At 31.4% G+C, this 19,311-nt stretch overlaps 1 protein-coding gene across 2 annotated transcripts; it reads right to left on the reverse strand.

Annotated features, from left to right (window-relative positions):
* Positions 1-2,217: 2,217 nt before the first annotated feature.
* On the reverse strand, positions 2,218-17,775 carry LOC128162904 (deleted in malignant brain tumors 1 protein-like). 2 transcript variants are annotated; one of them, XM_052826323.1, is made up of 10 exons: positions 17,481-17,775; positions 16,173-16,312; positions 14,550-14,640; positions 13,291-13,400; positions 12,844-13,020; positions 5,998-6,088; positions 5,087-5,208; positions 4,641-4,799; positions 4,208-4,264; positions 2,218-3,060 (listed from the first exon to the last, which is right to left on the reverse strand). In XM_052826323.1, exons 2-10 carry the CDS (start codon positions 16,267-16,269, stop codon positions 2,882-2,884), a joined length of 1,083 nt encoding a protein of 360 aa, XP_052682283.1. In that variant the 5' UTR covers positions 16,270-16,312; positions 17,481-17,775; the 3' UTR covers positions 2,218-2,881. The 2 variants fall into 2 exon arrangements, with proteins under 2 accessions (XP_052682283.1, XP_052682284.1); XM_052826324.1 differs by lacking the exon at positions 4,208-4,264 and having other exon boundaries at positions 2,222-3,060; positions 17,481-17,756.
* Between the last annotated feature and the right edge of the window lie 1,536 nt (positions 17,776-19,311).

Here is a 19,311-nt window from a genome sequence, read left to right on the forward strand (position 1 = left end):
GGGCATTTGTTTTGTTTCCAAGTGGACATATTTTCTCGCAAGACAGATATGGGTATCTAATTCACACGGGATAGGCAAAACCAGAGTGACCGACCTCTCCTGCTATGTCGGTCTACAAAAGGTGACCTCGTACCGGTTGGATTCGGCAAGTAACTTATTAATTCTAATTTCAACAGTTATAATTTTAAATGTTTGGTGACCACCTTAAACTTCTTAAACTTAAATATTGCTACATTAAATAGATCTATATCTTACTTAATACAATTCACAGGAGGATGTAAGACTATTTATATGTAGAAAAATCTGTTGAAGGTTAATTTTGTACAGATATATTTTTCTTGCATGTGGAATATCATTGTTATCATTGTAGATCTAATGAATTATTGTACCGCAGGGGCCAAGCCCGTTTTAACATTAATTTCAATGTAACCATAAATAAAGAAAGGGGTCGAACTCTGACCCAGATAAAAAACTATCAGCTCGCTTCAAAAGCCTAATAAATCAATTATTTTTTTACAACACTTGCAATATGCGTGTATTTTTCAGAAAAATAATGTCTAAGATACACTCATGCCGAATTTCAAATTGATGGGTCTTAAAATAGCGGAGATATACGTCATTATTCTTTCGAATTCGCCAGTTTATTTTTACTCGGACATTTACCGGTCCAGGGCTCACGATGGGATTTTGCCTCTGACAACAGCAGTATTGCAACAAGTCGAGAAACATTCGCACTAATCTTTTAAAATCTCACATCAAACGCACGCTATTACATCCTTAAATTCCGATAAAATTCCGTAAATACTCTCCAAACTGAACTTTTATTCTGCAGCCACATCAACTTCTGACCAGACCGGCCATTGTGATAGAAAATGTTTAACTCAATTTCATTGGTTAATATTCCTGATGGTCCAATCAGAATCAGTATTTCTCGAAGACGTCAAAATGGCTGGCCCTGTCAGAAGTCAATGTGGCTGCAGAATAAAAGTTCAGTTTGGAGAGTATTTACGGAATTTTATCGGAATTTAAGGGTGTAAGTAGCGTGTGTTTGATGTGAGATTTTAAAAGATTAGTGCGAATGTTTCTCGACTTGTTGCAATACTGCTGTTGTCAGAGGCAAAATCCCATCGTGAGCCCTGGACCGGTAAATGTCCGAGTAAAAATAAACTGGCGAATTCGAGAGAATAATGACGTATATCTCCGCTATTTTAAGACCCATCAACTTGAAATTCGGCATGAGTGTATCTTAGACATTATTTTTCTGAAAAATACACGCATATTGCAAGTGTTGTAAAAAATAATTGATTTATTAGGCTTTTGAAGCGAGCTGGTAGTTTTTTATCTGGGTCAGAGTTCGACCCCTTTCTTTATTTATGGTTACATTGAAATTAATGTTAAAACGGGCTTGGCCCCTGTGTATTGTACCAAAGATAAACCCTCACTAGTGAATTTGGTTTCTCTTAAAATAGAAGTGTATACAGATACGACTTGTATGCATTAATTAATTGATTGTTTAACCAATTCAAATGGTTTTGTTCTTTCATTTAACATGGCTTGCAGATCAAAGGTATTGCAGGGGATATATGTACAAGACAAGAAAGGTGTCTTAATATCTTTTGCACAGTTAGAGTTACTATAGTAACTAATGGCTACAACAAGTAAAGAATATATATTTTTGTATAATGATTATAACATGTAGAGGCGATAACATACAGAGATTTAATTGATTCTATTTAATGCATTGCTTTTGTCGTTTCCATATCATTATGCAATTTTGATTGAAAATATCATTGCATTTACACATTAAAAATTAAAGATTATAAATTTTCATTTCTTTTTGCTACAATGATAAAGTTTCATTTTTCACCTTAAAATGCTGAAGTGAAACATGATTCTCCTAATCTGGTAAATTCTATTAGTTTAAATTAATTAATAAACAGTTAATACAATAATCTTTTGTCTTTTTTTTTATTTCAGAGATGCAATTTAGTTTGGTCATTAAGGTTCAGGCAAATTTGTTAATGATTCATGGGCAAATTTGTTAATGATTCATGGGCAAATTTGTTAATGATTCATGGGCAAATTTGTTAATGATTCATGGGCAAATTTGTTAATGATTCATGGGCAAATTTGTTAATGATTCATGGGCGGTCAAGAACATGCAGTATAAACCTCAAGGTAACCAACTCCAAAGATTTTTTAGGGAATGTTCAGAGACAGGCACTCTTTTGAATTCTGAATAAGATATTAAAAAAGCATATAGTTACCTTTAACATTAACAGTATTTTAACATCTATGGTTACTGTTAAAAGATTAACAAGTAAAATTAAGAATCTAAACTGAACATTCAATTTATTTACAAAGACATTTAGCTACAGGTAATGTAAAATAAAAATGCAAAATGTTCACTTTTTTCTTTTTAAAAAAGAAGAACATGTAGGAGTATTCAGAAGAAGATTCTATAACATCATATTAATGTAGCACTGGTGATACCAAACACTTAATTATATTTGATTAATATTGATACACTAAATTAAACAATAATACATGCAAGTATGTTTATGTTTTACAGTGTTAGTGTGGAAACACTTGGCATAATTAGAAGACAAAAAAAAAGAAGATATATTCCAGTGTTAATAATTCTCTAGTTTTAACCAAAGAATAGAACAATTTGCACTAACCATGTGGTGCAATTCATACAATAATAATAGTAACAATAATAATGATTATAATAATAATGAAAATCATAATAATTATAGTCTAATCTATCACAGGAAATTTGTTCTCAGCCTCTGTCACAAGTTTCATCATAGAGTGAAGAAAATTAGAAACTTAACTTGATAGCAATGAGCTCACTAAATTAGACAATGTTGAATTTTCTTCATTTCTTAAAAAGATATTCAGCAATTCCGACTTTTTTTGTTTTAATAATAACAATGGCAACCACTGATGCAACGAATAAAGGTACTCCCACGCAACAAACAACAATCACAGGGATTTTCCAGTCAGATGAGTCGTTGTCTGAAGCTGCTCCTGACTCTGATGAATTGGAATTTGTGGCTGTAAAAAGAAAGAAAATATTTTACGAAATGGTTTACAAACATAATGGTTGATCTAAAGTGGTTTAAGATAAAATAACTATCGTAATATTGTAGGGCAGAGAATGTTGATAATATCAAATTTGATAATTGTGGTTGTTTATTTTCCATTTGATTATTTTGAAGTTGCTTTTAAAATTTCAATCAGGAATTTGAATTCAAGCATGCATCTGAACTTTTGTAGTTCTTAATTTGCATATGAAAAATACATTATACTAGAAGAGGCATGTGCATTAAAATATCTTACAAATCAATTTGACATAATATTTTTTTTTATATGATATTGTTTTACTTTAAAAATAAGTTAAGTGTATGTAAATGCAACGGCTTCATTGTACATGCATAAAATGTTCTCTATTAGGCGAAATATTTTTTTTATGAAGACACTCGCTGTTGAAAAAAAAACCACCCCCGAATAATTTGATGTTTTTAATGTTTAATGCAAATTGGTTTCCTCTATATACGCCTTGTTAACGTTTTAAGGTAAGTGAAGTGTTTGATTCGATGACCAAAGTACATTAGAAGGTGGCATGAATCAACTTACATTTCGTAAAAAAAATTCTCTGGTGTGACTCATCGGTGTCAAAGAAACATTGACTTATAGGCACCAAAGAATAAAATTTTCTCTGTTTATAGATAAATACGTTAAGGTACCAACGATTCTTTGATAAATTGAAAAAAAATTCCCGGGAAAGTAACAACTGATGGTGTAGGTAATCATTATATCTCTACTTTAATAAAAGAAAAACAGATTAATTAGAAAGATATGAAATGTTTCGTACATAATTTAATTTGTTTAACTTTGTATGATTGTAAATTACGCAAGTCGAATGGAAAATACCAATATTAAATATAAAATCTAGAAATCATGGCAAGCAATTAGAATATGCAGATGTTAATTAATATTTCAAATGCAACTGTTATCTTTTTTTTCTATAAAAGGTCTAAACAGTAACATTTAAATTATTATATTGATTTAATATATTATTTAGAATTAATATTCAAAATACCATTCAATGCATTTTGTTAATAATTATACAAAATAGAAACAGAGTGCATTATGTGTCCAATTCCTTTAGCTTAGACCAACAGCTTCAAACTGAACTCACCACTCAATGAGCTACTCTCAGATGTAGCAGCAAGTGAATGTGTTGTAGTTGATTCATCTTGATTCATTCATTCAAACAAAACCACTTTCAAATTAGTTTTTTTAATCAATTTTCCCTGTTTAACTTTCTTTCAACAAGTTCAACATCTAGCATTATAAAAATACTTCTGAATCAGTGAATCATTAAAATGGTTCAATACTAAAAAAAAAGAGTTGTCAAAATTTATTGTGACTCAGTTTTCAGGGGTTTTGCTGTTTTTATTAATTTTTTTTTTGTATTTCTCGGTTCCAAGTGATTCATGAAACATATTCCTTTTTCATTACACTTACAAGAGAATCCACAAAACTACGATCTCTTTCCTCCCCACGAGCTTATAAAATTAGACAATCCAAAGAATTTCACGGTTGTTATATTTCTTCGTTTAAATACTTACATGATCCAGCGGGAGAAACGGTGGCCAAATACCCCACCTGGGGAGATCTATCGTCACTAAGGAATAAAATGGTCATAGATGATCCCGTTGACGTGTAAGTTTCTGTGGGGGGAGTTGTTCCACATAATGTTTTGATAACACTTGAACTAGTGCTATTTCCTATTGAACAGAATTTAGATTTATGTAGAATGAGTATAAAAAACTGATAAAAACGATGCAAGAGGCTTTTACTCTTGAACACAAAAAACACAAAAGCTTAGCTTTTTATTTATGTAAAGTATTTCTTAAACCAAATATCATAATGGCGATACAGATACGTTTACGACAAGTTTTTAAAATTCATTTGAATTAGATCTATTTGAATCTAAGGATATCAATGTAGAAGATAGTGTTTAAAACCTGAAGGAAATTACGGATCAATATAACTGACATTCATTTGTCTTTACCATCATATATTTCAAGATAATCGTAGCAACCACCAGCGGTGTTGGGTTCCACGTCTAAAAATAGAACTTCTAACTTCACCTGTCCACTGGGGTTTGTGTATATGTATGAACACATATAGTTTCTGAGAGGAGATAAAAAAAAATCTGTGTATAAAAATGTGTTGACTGTTCACCCTTTTATTTTCCATTTGTAAAAAATGTCAATGTTTGACTGATTCTGATTGAATTATAAAAATGGTGTCACTTCTGACGTCATATACTGCCAGTAAGTGTAAATAAATCAAGTGAATAGGTAAAAAATATATCTTATTACAACTCTTCTAAAAATAACATAACAATTTATTGTACCCGAAAAACTTTTAAAAAAGGCGAATTATGGTGTTAAAGGGGCATGGTCACGATTTTGGTCAAATTCTGTTTATCTGTTATTAATGCTTACAATGCTTTCGGAATGTATTTTCTAAATGATCAAATGAAATTCTTATTCATTTTAAGCAGAACTCGTTTAACACGTTCGTTTTAGGTCTTTAACTGGAGTTTTCACTTTAACTTTCAAAATATAAACAAAGACTTTGTTTCGATAGCAAGGGATTGTAAGCTCTGTAAATCACTTATAACTCAACAAAAGACACTCAAATCTTGGTTGCCAATTTGAAATGCATTACTGAAGCATTGTAGATATTAAAATTAGAAAAATAATTTTTGACCAAAATTGTTACTATGCCTTTTAAATTGCAACAAAATTGTTTGATCTAAAACCTCAAGACTGCAATCTGCTAAGCAGAATTGGTAAACGAACCTGTCCACTTCCTATGCTAAAATTTATTTTGATATCACGATTTTAAAAAATGTATCTAAAAAAAATTGTGATTTGTAAATTATTGTGATTAATCTATGATGAAAAGTCTTACATTGGATACGTATTTGGAAACAGCGGGGAAGATAATGTCACAGAACTGGCAAGGGTGACAACTTTGGAAGTACCATTGGAAGGACAGTTTGCTGAAAGATAAGTATATTTTTTTATTCGATTTATTTCAAATATGAAGAGTTTTTCATGTATATAAAATAAATCAAAGTACTGTTAGACGGTGGCGTCGTTTGAATATGGCATATTACATGTATGATAATTATTGTCGTCAAAAACCTGCGGCCAGTATCGCATACATGTGCTAATACTTAACGCTTACATACACACATGGTCGTGAGTTTCTTACATGAATAAATATGTGGAAATTGGAGTTGTAATCTCAATCCACACCTTACAAAAGCTACGTCTCTTGGCCATCTTTGGGAGAAAACCCGTAGATTTATCACAGTAGCCTTTTTAGTATAGAAGTTTGTAACTATATATATGTTTATATCAATATCATTTGACATTAAAATCCGTTTTCGGTGTGTATTTTGTTTTCCCCGAATGCCTCATTTGTGACGATAAATTGTATGATAAAAATACTTATCACGATTTTACTAACTATTTGGTCATACACATAGTATGTTTATTGTCCCTCTCGACAACATTTTCCCTCAATTTCTTCACGGTGAAAAAGTTGCAGTGTCGTGGGCCAAGACATATGCTTTTGTCCTCATAGCCAGTTAATACATGTAGGTGAAAACAGAATGAGTTTACAAGACCCTGTTTGATAAAAACTGGAAAATACTTTTGGAATACATGTCATCATGAAACCGTAGAGTCAATCAATATTTTATATTCGATTTCGAGTGGTTTATTTCCATTTGCTCACAAAGGACGTGAATGAAAATCATACAATATTCAGTCGCCGCAGTTTCATTAATCAACGTTTTAAAGTACATTTGTTCTATTGTATTTAGCTGTAAATTTATTCAAATCAATTGAATAAATTTGGGAAAGTCACATGTATATTTTATCGCTTCTCTATACATTTTAAAACGCATAATTTATATGCTACATTTAACTTTTCTAGTAAACATAAAATAAATATCTATTAAAAGGGCATGGTTACGATTTTGGTCAAAACAAATTTTTCCGATTTTAATAATTATAATGCTTTGGAAAGGCATCTTTAATAGGCAACCGAAATTTGAGTGTCATTTGTTGAGTTATAAGCGAGTTATAGAGCTTGAAATTCTTCGCGATGTACACAAAGAGTTGGTTTACATTTTGAACGTTGAAGTAAAAATTTCAGTTTTAAACCTAAAACGAATGTGTTAAACGCTAGGAACTGTTAATTTAATGCTTAAAATAAATAAAAAGATAGACAAATAAGCAGGAAAAAGATTTTTTACTGGTATATTGAACCTATGTAAACAAAAACAGGACACGAGCCTTGTTTACATGACAAAGAATTGTGAGCCCTGTATCTTGCTAACAACTCTACGAATGACTCTCAGATTTAATTTGAGCATTAGAAATGCAATTCTAAAGCATTGTAAATAATAAAAACATAAAAATAAAATTTGACCAAAATCGTAATTATTTACAAAAACATTTGCTTTACATAATCAAAAGTCATAATCAGTTCCTTTGTTTGGAAAACCCATATTTTTTTTTCTTGCATTTAATTTCTTTTTTTTTCATTTAAAAACTGTGCGTTGTGTCAGGAGTTTTCCACTAATGTTTATGATTTTTACAAGGTCTTCAAATTTGGATCCAGTTTGATTTTTGCTGTAAAATAATACTGTTTATGGGACATGTCCTTAATGTAACAAGAGCTTACAAGCAAGGGAGTTTTCGTAATAAAGTTTTACCCATAATCTCACGATCATTTGTGTACAAAGGTACATGTATGTTTACTTTATCAATAAAGGACTCAAAAGAGATGGACCCAGAATAAAACTGTACATAACATGTTGATTTCTAAAACCGTTTGATCATTGACCTTTTCCCCATCCCAAAAAACTAATGGCAATATTGGTAAACTGTTCAGCACTAGATTTAGGCAGAATGAGGAAAGAAATCAATAATGTTTTCAGGAATCTTTTCAACTTTGCCAAGTCACAAATAAAACAGAAGTGGTAAAATGAAATCTAATGTTTCAACAGGATAATTTGAAAAATAAGTTTTTAAAAACAAAAATCAAACATAATCCAAGTTGAACACAACTTTTGACCACTACAGCTATGTATATAAAGGACTATATATGGTATGGGCCTACATGTAAATGGCCCCCTAAAATGAATATCATTATTTTACTGTAATTCTTTGTTTTCTTTGTACAGATATATATGTGATGTTTTTAATTGATGTTCATTTTGATTCAAGTGCCCACAATTTAGAAATATGGCATGGTAAAGTCAACCTTTTCCCGCTATTTTTGCATTTTTACCATAAATCAAAGTACTGAAAGTACTGTTAGACGGTGGCGTCGTTTGAAAGTAGCATATTAGATGTATTATAATTATTGTCGTCGAAAACCGCGGCCAGCATCGCATACATGTACTAAAACTTTACGCTTACTCGCACAACTGATCGTGAGTTTCCTACATGGATAATTCTGTGGAAATCGTAGCTGTGATCTAAATCCACACTTTACAAATGCTGTGTCTCTTGGTCGTCATCTTTTGGGAAAAACCCATAGATTTATCACTGTAGCCTTTGTAGTATAGAAGTTTGTATCTATATTTTGTATCTATGTTTGTATCTATATCAGTTGACATTAAAAACCCGTTTTCGGTAATAATATGTATTTTGATTGCCCAAGAATGACTCATTAAATATGTGGGTTGCCACCACATATTGAATGAGTATATCAAATCCAAAGCGATTTCATCACAATACGCCCAAATATTTGATTGTGGGAATTTTGGTTTTTGCCCGTTTGATTTTTGGGTTGACCCCGCAAAGGGGAACAACTTTTGAATAGTGTGGATTGGACTATTGTGCTTAAATATATTGTAGATTTCTCAAAGTAACGAGAACAAATAAAGCTTTAGTATGATAAAATACTTATCAGGTTTTTACTAACTATTTGGGCATACATGTAGTATGTTTATTGTCCCTCTCGACAGCATTTTCCCTCAATTTCTTCACGAGAAAAAAAGTTGCAGTCTTGTGGACCATCACACTTGCTTTTTTCCTCATAGTCAGTTAATACATTTAGGTGTAACGAAAACGGAATGGGTTTACAATAACCTGTTTGATAAAACTCGTATTGCTTTTGGAATGCACGTCATCATGAAACAGAAGAGTTAAACACTATTTTATCTCCGACTTTAGTGGATTATTTCCATTTGCTCACAACGAAAGTGAATGAAATCCTTTGAAAAAAAATATCATACAATATTCAGTCGCGGCAGTTTCATTAATCAACGTTTTAAAGAACATTTATTCTATTGTATTTAGCTATAGATTTATTCAAATCATTTGAATGAATTCGGGAAAGTCACATATATATTTTATCGCTTCTCAGTACACTTCAACACGCATAAATTACTTGCTACATTAAACTTTTCTAGTAAACTTACAACAAATATTGATTAATTATTCAAAATAAGTTTTTAAAAACATCAAACAAACAAAATCCAAGTTGAACGCACGTTTTTCTGACCTTACAGCTGTGTACATTTTGATTTTATTCTTCGCATGTACTAGACAATAGATCTAGGGTTCGCAAATCCCGGCAATATTTCCGGAAAGCTATAGTTCTGTAGCTCAGCAGAATACTACAGTCATCTATGAAGCACATTTTGTTGCCTTAATGTTTTATGATTTATCGCAAATATAGCCTGGATGTATACGCTACGGTCGATGTAGCATTGCGTTGGTTGACACTTTCTAACCGGTGTTTATTTTAATTGCTAGTCGCAACAAACTGGCACATTTATATAGTCCTGCCTATTTGTAAATGCATGTTGACAAAATGATGCGAACACTTCGAAATAAATGTCGAAGAAAGCTCCTAATAGAGTTGTACTCGCGAGTTAAAAATTATTTGAGAACAAACGGGGCGATGTTTACGTACATATGTAAATAATGTTATCAAAAAAAAAATTCCCCCAAAACCAAAGAAAAGATTCTCTAATACATTTAGCAGGGACAGGCGCATATGGATTTGTACTTCGCTCATCGAATTGCGTTATTTAGTTCATTGTGAAAAAATTCGACAGAAACTGTTTAGTTAAAATTATTATATCTTACATTACTGTTCACAATGTACCATGAATGCATATGGAATATCGCATGAGTTGAACCGATTGTTTTTTCTCACAAAAAAAGCTAACGTTTGCTGCAAATTAAAGATAAACGAGCTGACGCGCCGTGAAATCCACAAGACGTTTTACAGCATATGTCTTCAATCCCTTATTTGCTTACAAAATATCTGAACTGAAAATCTTTGAAACATCGTAAAATTTGGTTTCTTTATATACATGTAAAATTGTAAAATGGCGACTCGATTTGCACGTGAATTTTACAATCCGACGTCGAATAGCGTGTTTGAGAGAAAGTCAGTATCAAGTAAAGCGTCAACATCGGTAGTAAATATTGTCTGATGAATATTGAGGTGCCTGTAATAAAATTAATGTTTCTATAGACTGAGTGAGTTACAACTAAAGTACATTGTAAATCACAGGTCAGTCCAAAATTATTAAACACATTTGTATCGTAAATTGAATGTTTATTGAATGTTTGAAAACACATGCACACTTGTAGAAGAAAGTGTGCCATTGATCGGTTGAAGTTCGATAAAATGTAATTAATGTAATATTCATTGTCAGTATCTGTTGTGAATGCTTTGGAATAAGCTACAACAAAATAAATATACTGCCTCAACTAAAACTAATCCGTTGAAAATGAGTTAATTTATCGATGAAGCATAATTGCTCAAATATGAAAAGGCGAATTAGTTTAAATAATGTGTTTCTGACAATTGTTTGCATCATAAAAAAAACCAAAAAGCGATTATTGTGAGATATCTTGGCCAATTATCGCAGTGATATAGTTTATGTAGTCCTGATACAGAGTTAACGTTACAACTGGCAGTTGGTGCATAAATTATCAATACCGCATAAGCAGACAGGGTAACTGCTCATTTAAAATAAAACACAATTTCATACATTATTTAAATGAATGTACAAAATAATTAACAGCTATAATGCTTAAAATATCTGATAAGATTAAAATTAGTTCTCATACTGAAATCGACACATAGATAAAACATTGCCTGTAACACTGCATAGTTAACAGAGTTATCGTTCCTTATCCGCTAGGTTCCCCGTGGGAAATACTCTTCCGGTCAGGACCGTAGCAATAGACCGTGGCTATTTATAGCCACCGTCTAAAAAGCTTGTTTTCAATCAGTTTTTTCTTTCAGGAAACATAGAACACATGCTTGAACCAACAAAATAGTTTAATCAGAGATGTATCTAGTCTAATAAGTGACAAAAAAGGTGTCCCTGTTCAAGCATGCGCTCTTTTTTTCCCACTCGTAAAAAGATGATTCCACTCTTATCATATATAACGTTAGTTCTTTCATTTTATTCTTAGCATGTTTTAAATAATGGTTTACGGATTCACAAGTCCCGGCATTATCTCCGGAAATCTACAGTTCCACATGTGTACTGTAGCTCAGCAGAATGCTACAGTCATCTATGAAGCACATTCTAGCATTCCGTTGAGTGATGACGCTATCTAACCATGGTGTGTATATCAATTGCGATTTTCAACAAAGATTCTGATTAGAATTTATATAGACCCACCCATTTATAAATGCATGTTGAGAACATGATGCTAACACATGGAAACAAACGATGAAGAAAGCTCATAATAAAGTTGTACTCGCCAGTTAAATATTACAGAGTTTATCTGAGAACAAACGGGGTGATGTTTACATTTATGTAACATTAAAAACACAAAAAACAAAGGAAAAAAAACAAGGACGGGCGCACATGGATAAAACTCACAGATTACGTTATAGCTTATTGTGAAGAAATTCGTCAAGCACTATTTAGTGAACAAATATATTCTAAGTTACAATGTACCATACATGTATGTGGAATAAAATGGCAAACCTGTTTAAATAGTGGGTTTCTGACAATTGTTAACACCATAAAAAAACAAGAAACGATTATTGTAAGAACTCTTGGTCAATTATTGCAGTAAAATAGTTTTTGCAGCCCTGGTACAGTTTTAAAAACGTCAAAGGTGGCAGTTATTACAAATGTATCAATACCGCATAAGCAGACAGGGTAACGGCTCATTAAGAATAAAACACAATTTCATACATTATTAGATGTATTTACAAAATAATTAGCAGCTATAATGCTTAAGATATCTGATAAGGTGTAAAATAGTTCTCAAATTGAAATCGATACATAGGTAAAGCATTGCCTGTAGCACTGCATACCTAACAGAGTTATCGTTCCTTAACCTCTAGGGTTTCTAGGGAGAAATACTCTTCCGATCAGGACGATAGCAATAGACCGTGGCTATTTATTGCCACCGTCTAAAAACAAACTTACTTATATTTAGGATGTATGTTGTAAAAATCATTTGAGGTAATTAAATCTAAATCAAATCACATTTGTACACTAATTGGACGATTATTCATGGGAAATTTCATATCTGTTGCTATGCAAAATCCCTGTATACCTTCATTTATCTGTATAAAGAAACATGAAAATCTAAAGGGGCGTACTGAAGGGAGAAATATCCTATTGTGTATACAACGTTTGAACTTCAAGGTACATATATTTATAATTTTTGAGTAACTGAGTAAACTGTGTTGCTATAATATCTTGGGACAGATTGTAGATGACACTTATAATTATGTTCTTACATTCATCCTTTCCGTAAACAATGGATACTTTGAAGCCATTTTCAGTTCCTGTAGTAGTGCTGTCAGTAGTTAGTTTTGCGTAAAGGTTACTTCCGGTCGTAAATGCCGCAGGCGACGATGCACCGCAAGTGGAGCTACATACTGGGTTACCAATAGCTGATGCACTGGCAGAAGTACCTTAAATATATGAAAAATGAATTTATAGTGAAAAAAATGTTATATTCAGCATTTTTCTTTTTCGGGTATAATTCAAACGATAATATGTTTTGTAAGTAGCGTTTTCAAGTATCATATTGAATTGATTCTTTGCCTATTTTATTAGATCAGCTATTTATTTGTTAAGATATCTTATTATTGATCAATATGCTTTATAGACCGGAGAGATCCAGCCATCTACAAGAAAGGCAGAATGTTAGTTCGAATTTGTATGGAAATAAATAACTTTACCGTCATAAAATCTAAGAACATCTCCACAATTAACACAAAGCTCGGACACAACGTATGATATCTTCGTACTCGAGTCAGGTGACTGAAAGAGCCACTCGCAAGTCGTTGTTCTGAAACAGAGCATATTGATCTTAAATACTCAAGTGGTTTTAATTCCACGGTATTAAAATTTCACGATTTCGCAAAAAGAACCAATATGCTTAAAGAGTTAATGAACTTTGTTTCTACATGAAAGTAATACGTTTTGAATACTTATGAAAGGGATTAAGTTGGTTTTAGTCTTGCTGGAAAATTAGCTATCGCGAACATGGACAAATTAAAACAATCTATAGAGCCATGACTAATTTACATGCTTCAAAAATACATGCATAAGAAACAAAGTGTTAAAGATGTACAAAATCTTTGGATATCAATAAAGTTTGCACAGACCTGATATGAAATATCGATTTAAAAATCATGAACTGATTAAAGAGTTTTTTATATTTATTGTATTGTTTAAGGAATATGGAATCATTCTTTGAGTATTACTAGTATTAGGTGATCATTTTGGTCGGGGCGTGATCAAATCCAGTAAAGCACGATAGATTTTATGATAGATTTGAGCACGCCCGACCGAAATCATCACCTCATAATATGCAAAGAATGATTCCTTATTACTTATATTTATTTCATTTTAAGCCATTGTACGATTAAATATTTAAATTTAGATAGGCAAACCCCACTGGCGCCTCAACTATGCGTCATTTGAAAGTTATGGGTTATATAGTACAAAATCGAGACGTAGGCAAAGACACTGGAAAATGTAAATATTTTGTTTTATATTTCAAGCAAGGCATGAATAAAATATTTGTTATGATGTGTTCCCATAAACCAGTCAACACGTTACATGTTTCTAATGAAAGAAACCAACACAACATACATGTAACAAAGACAATAATTTACTTTGTAGTATAATTTTGTACCGTAGAATCGTGTTTGTTAACTGATGATAAAATGCCGGATGCTGTTAATTTATTTTAAACATATTCTACTGAAATCCCAATGGATTAGGTTACAGACATGGCCTATGTAAACCATCGTCAATGATATTGTCAGTGAAATTTTGCAAATCATCAAACATTTGTTAAATATTGAAAAAATGATTTGCTGGGAAAAAAAAGAAAATTTAGTTGTCTGAGGTACAACTGGCTGTACCAATTTACTCGTTCCTTCAAAGCCTTTGTTAAATCTAAGTGAAAAAAGCAAGTTCAAGTACTAACGTTGGATATGTGCCAGACGCAGGGTATCTGTAGCTTTCGTAAGCACTGGCAAGATTGATGATAGAGGGAGATCCACAGGTAAGGCTGGTTACTGAAATGATAATGATATTATAAGATAATCCTATAGTTATTTATTATTGTGAACACTTAGACCATTAGTAGTCCTTGTAGGAAAATGGTGATTGTAAAAAAATAATAATTATAAAAAAATAAATTGAGTTTAAAGTGAACTCAAATCGACTTGTTGCTTGAGACTTAAAATATGAGAAACTAACTAATTTATTATTTTCATGTAAATATAAATCAATTGAAAACTTTGAAAATACATGGTTTTATCTTGAATTGTAAAAAAGAGTTTTGATTAAGGAAGGAGTCTTCTCGTTATCAAACATACCTCTTTTAATAAGAAATTCATAAAATTTTGACACAGTAAAACAAATCATATAACCAAAATGATTCTATTAGTTTAATCAAATTTGACCTCCTTGTTTTTACATAAAGATCATGTCAAGGTCAATACCTTTTTCCTCAACTTAACGGATGATAAAAATACATGAAGATCTTTGCAATTATGTAGACATCTGTTTAAGATATGAAGATTCTATTCTTCAATGAAATGATCAGAAGGTCTATCAGCTTATATTACTAAATTGGAATAAATATTGAAACTAAAATTGATATTGCTTAGCCCGCATTTCCTCTAATTTTCTTAAATTTTGAATATCTTTTTTTTATTTTTTTATGCTTCCAATATTAAAATATTTATAGTTTTTATGTATTATGAAGACTTTATATAGAGAAATAAATTGACAGCAAATCTCATATATTGACCATTTAATAAAGGAGAAAAATCGATTTTCGTGAATTTTTAAGACAAATCAATATATAGAATGGGTGCTTTAAAAAGCTTATAGAAATGTAATTTGATAAGCAAATCTTAATTCAAAAATAAATTCTAAAACTCAAGTATCATATCATTAGTTCACATTAGTTAAAAAATCCAAAATTAATGTTATTGTTTTAATAATGCTAAAACAGACTGATTCATTCTCCTTATTCTGTGGACAAAGTAAGTAATGGAAATAAAGATAACAGTGAATTGATCTACATCAATTCTGAATTGCGAAATGTGTGATATTTTCCTACGCCAATATACCGCCAAAAATATAGTCCTTGTTAGATTCTTGATATTGATTACTATTTCTATGCCAAGTAGTATGATAGTAAAAAAGAAAGATAACTATAATATTTTAATTTCCTTTCATCTTGATTTAATGACAATCAAATTTACATTTGACAAGTCTAAAACTAGAAATGACACCTTCTTTAATGGGGTTACCTTTTGATTGTTGATTCACAGACAGTGTTAATAGCTAATAAATGCCAGTCAATGTTGAATGGCCCGTTTAATTAACTGTTTGAATTACAGTTATTGAACGATATCGTTTTCACAACCTTTTAAGTATATTTTTTTTTAAACACAGTAAAATAAAAACAAAGCAAAACACCCCCCCCCCCAAAAAAAAAATAAAAATAAAAATAACCAACCAAAAAAGGTTAATAAAGGTTAGTTAATAGTTTTCATTTTGAAAAACAACAAAAAATCTAGTTATGATTTCTTACCACATACTGCAGGACTAAAGAAGGATAGAAGCACAACTACAACAGTGGCGATCTCATTTATACATATGGTTGCCATGTGCCAGTGTCCATAGTCCATTGAATCAGAATATATATTGAAATATATTCTTGATTACAAAAATCTGTGACAAGAAATGAAGTCATTTAGTTTTCTCAGCTTCACATTTCTCTTGCTGAAGACATCATAATATACTTATTTGCATACACTCGACTGTCCTTGAAATTTTATAATCAATATAATGATGATTATTTAATTAATTTAATAATTAATTTATTATCTTGATAAGAATGAACATGTAGTGGAATCTGATGTTCAGTTTTTTGCAGAAAACGAGGTCATCCGAATTCAATTTCATCACTGATCAATAGATTATTGCACTGCAGTTGAAAGGAGATATATTGCGACCGCACATCTCTGTTGACAATAACGTCTGCACAAAAATACACAACTAACGGTTAAGTTCATTCCATTGATTTATTGTTGGCAACAAAGTTGATCTGAAAAATCCGGTTTACTCATAGTCAACCCAATCTTCCTGATTTTAAACACCGGTGTTATTTCTATCGATCGATTTTAAATCGATATCTCGTTGCTATAAAATGCACAGTTATATGAACCATTTTGTAAATCTCGTATACAATATTTAATATGTTCATGTAACACATCTTTTTTTAAGCGGATACTCGAATAAAATATTATGTTTTATACTCTTTCTTGATACAGATTGTAGACTATCTCTTTTAAAATTCCAATCTGATCACAATGATATTGATCTCTTTTATTTAAAGGATTTTCATGCGGAAGTAATTTATTAGACCTGCTCTAATCATACATACACACCGGGCAATATTTACCTTTAAAAATGACAACTTAGGATTGCATGGCTATTGAACCTGTTATTTACCTTACAAAATGAATGCTTTCTAACAGGTGATCATTACTACATTGCATTAACAAAATCCTAACAAACGTTGGGACTCCATTTGAGCTAAAACAAGTTTTTAAAAGGTTTTTAATTTGTACATGTATATTTTAATTAATAATATTCGAAGAAAACAAGATTTAATTAGTCTTATAACATAAATATTGTTTTTTTTAAAATTGATGAAAATTGTTGGTGAATTTTAACCATGATACAAACAAACACCGACTCATATTTACTATCTGAGATACAATAATACTTCATCGTTTTAAACAATTCAAAATATCAATTAACAATCATTCATATGAACCATGACACATATTAAAATCAAAAAAGCTAACCGATATTAAACAGTTTTATTACCTACCGTTTTATCCAGTCCCTGTTATGCATAACAAACCGTGAACCATCTAAAAAATCCATAAAACGAAATACAATTCAAAGCAGAGCACCACGGACTCCTAAATAGATAGGGGTAAGACCAGTCTTTCGATCTTGTTGATTGAAATATATGTGCATTAAGGTGCATTCATATGCATGCTTAATGAAGTAGAACACCTGTCTGGCCTTAGAAAGAAAAATAAATCACCGATCACGCAATGTTTGTGAATATGAACTAAACTAGATATACGCTGGGATTTAAAGAAGAACCAGTGCTCCGTGATGGCGTACTCTATTGGGAAAACTTTGAATTCTTTAAAATCCCAAATAGGAAATAACTATTTCTGACCTTTCTCTTAGTTGTATGTCTAAACGCTATAATTTTTCTTATCCTAACAAATAATCTTAAAATATGTCTATATATAAAAGTTTCTATTGTAATCTTTTCTGATACAGTTGTCAATAAAATGAAACAAGATAAGCAAATTTACTTTTAACAAAAAGGTACGGTGTCTGATGCTTTGATGTGCTTCCGTTTATGGTTATCAGACATCTCGAAAAGTGTGATGACATGTATACTTTTTCTAATACTTGATGAGATTCATGTCTACTAAGTTGAAATCAGTTCTGTTTTCCAACTTTCTCTAGAGAATTTACGAGTAAAGATTTACCTTAAATGTGTGACAGTCAGACCGGTTCGAAAACTGGCGCCAGATAGCTCAATTGGTAGAGCACCTGACTAGAGATTCAGGGGGCCCGGGTTCGAATCCCGGTCTGGTCCGTCAGAAATTCAACTTCAGAATTTGTGATTTATACTTTTTTTTCAAAGTTCGTAAAGAGTGTCGATACTAAAAAATTTTGATGTACCATCTAAACGCACTTTGAAACAAAATTTCAAAGTGGGTTAACTTGGTCAAAAATTTAACGAACTTTGAATTTTTTTTTTCAAAGTGCGTTGATTTGGTCCCAAATTTGACGCACTTTGAAAAAATTTTCCAAAGTGCGTAATTTTTTTCAAAGTGCGTTGCCACAGACCTCCCTGACACATTTTCACACTGCATGTTTTTACCTAAAATATATAAAGTGTAGTAGTTATAATCGCATATAAGGAATATGATTCAAAGATATTTCATAAATAATTGAAGAGTATTAAAAATCCAAAGAAAAATTCTGTCGTCTGCATGTGATTTCTTTGATCGATACACATGCAAACATTACTAACAAAATCAATGGAGTTACACGGAACAGCCGTCAAACTGACCCATATCGTCTTTTTATAGGAGAAACAGTATGTAAAATATTGGGCTGTTAGTAGAATAGAAATAAAGTTCTTGCTATCGTGCATGTTGCAGTATAACCTCCTCGGTCTCAAAATGTTGTTTGAAATATAAAAGCCTCGGCTAACAACTAGGCTTTTATATTTCAAAACAACATTTCTCGACCTCGGAGGTTATTCTGCAACATTCACGAAAACTTGTACTTTTTTCTTAAATTACAATACCAGCACCAATTTTCCAGCCGTCATTGGATGAATCATTTAAAGTTTTTTGCAATTGAAATGAAAAAAATGATATACATTAGCTCAAATGTACATTGTAGGTACTTAATTTAGCTATACGCTCCATTTCTTAATATGTGTTATCATCTTCACAAATCAAGAGTTCCTGACCCACTCAGCTCTACATAAACACTTGACCGAACTGACGTAATATTGACAAATTGTTTAAAAAGGTGAGATATCCTCGCTAGAACATGAGTACATTCATACAATTTTCTCATCAAATTAATGTTTAACGGACTATTTCATGTGCATTATG

The sequence above is a fragment of the Crassostrea angulata genome, chromosome 9, assembly GCF_025612915.1.
Source record: "Crassostrea angulata isolate pt1a10 chromosome 9, ASM2561291v2, whole genome shotgun sequence".
NCBI lineage: Eukaryota > Metazoa > Mollusca > Bivalvia > Ostreida > Ostreidae > Magallana > Magallana angulata.

What these genes read in the sequence shown, in the direction of transcription:
- LOC128162904 (XM_052826323.1), bottom strand. Translation starts at nt 16,269, where the DNA reads ATGGACTATGGACACTGGCACATGGCAACCATATGTATAAATGAGATC. An exon ending in TGTTTACGGAAAGGATGAAT is followed by an intron (nt 6,089 to 12,843) that starts GTAAGAACATAA and finishes CTTATCTTTCAG; the next exon opens with CAAACTGTCCTTCCAATGGT. An exon ending in TTTCCAAATACGTATCCAAT is followed by an intron (nt 5,209 to 5,997) that starts GTAAGACTTTTC and finishes ATCTCCTCTCAG; the next exon opens with AAACTATATGTGTTCATACA.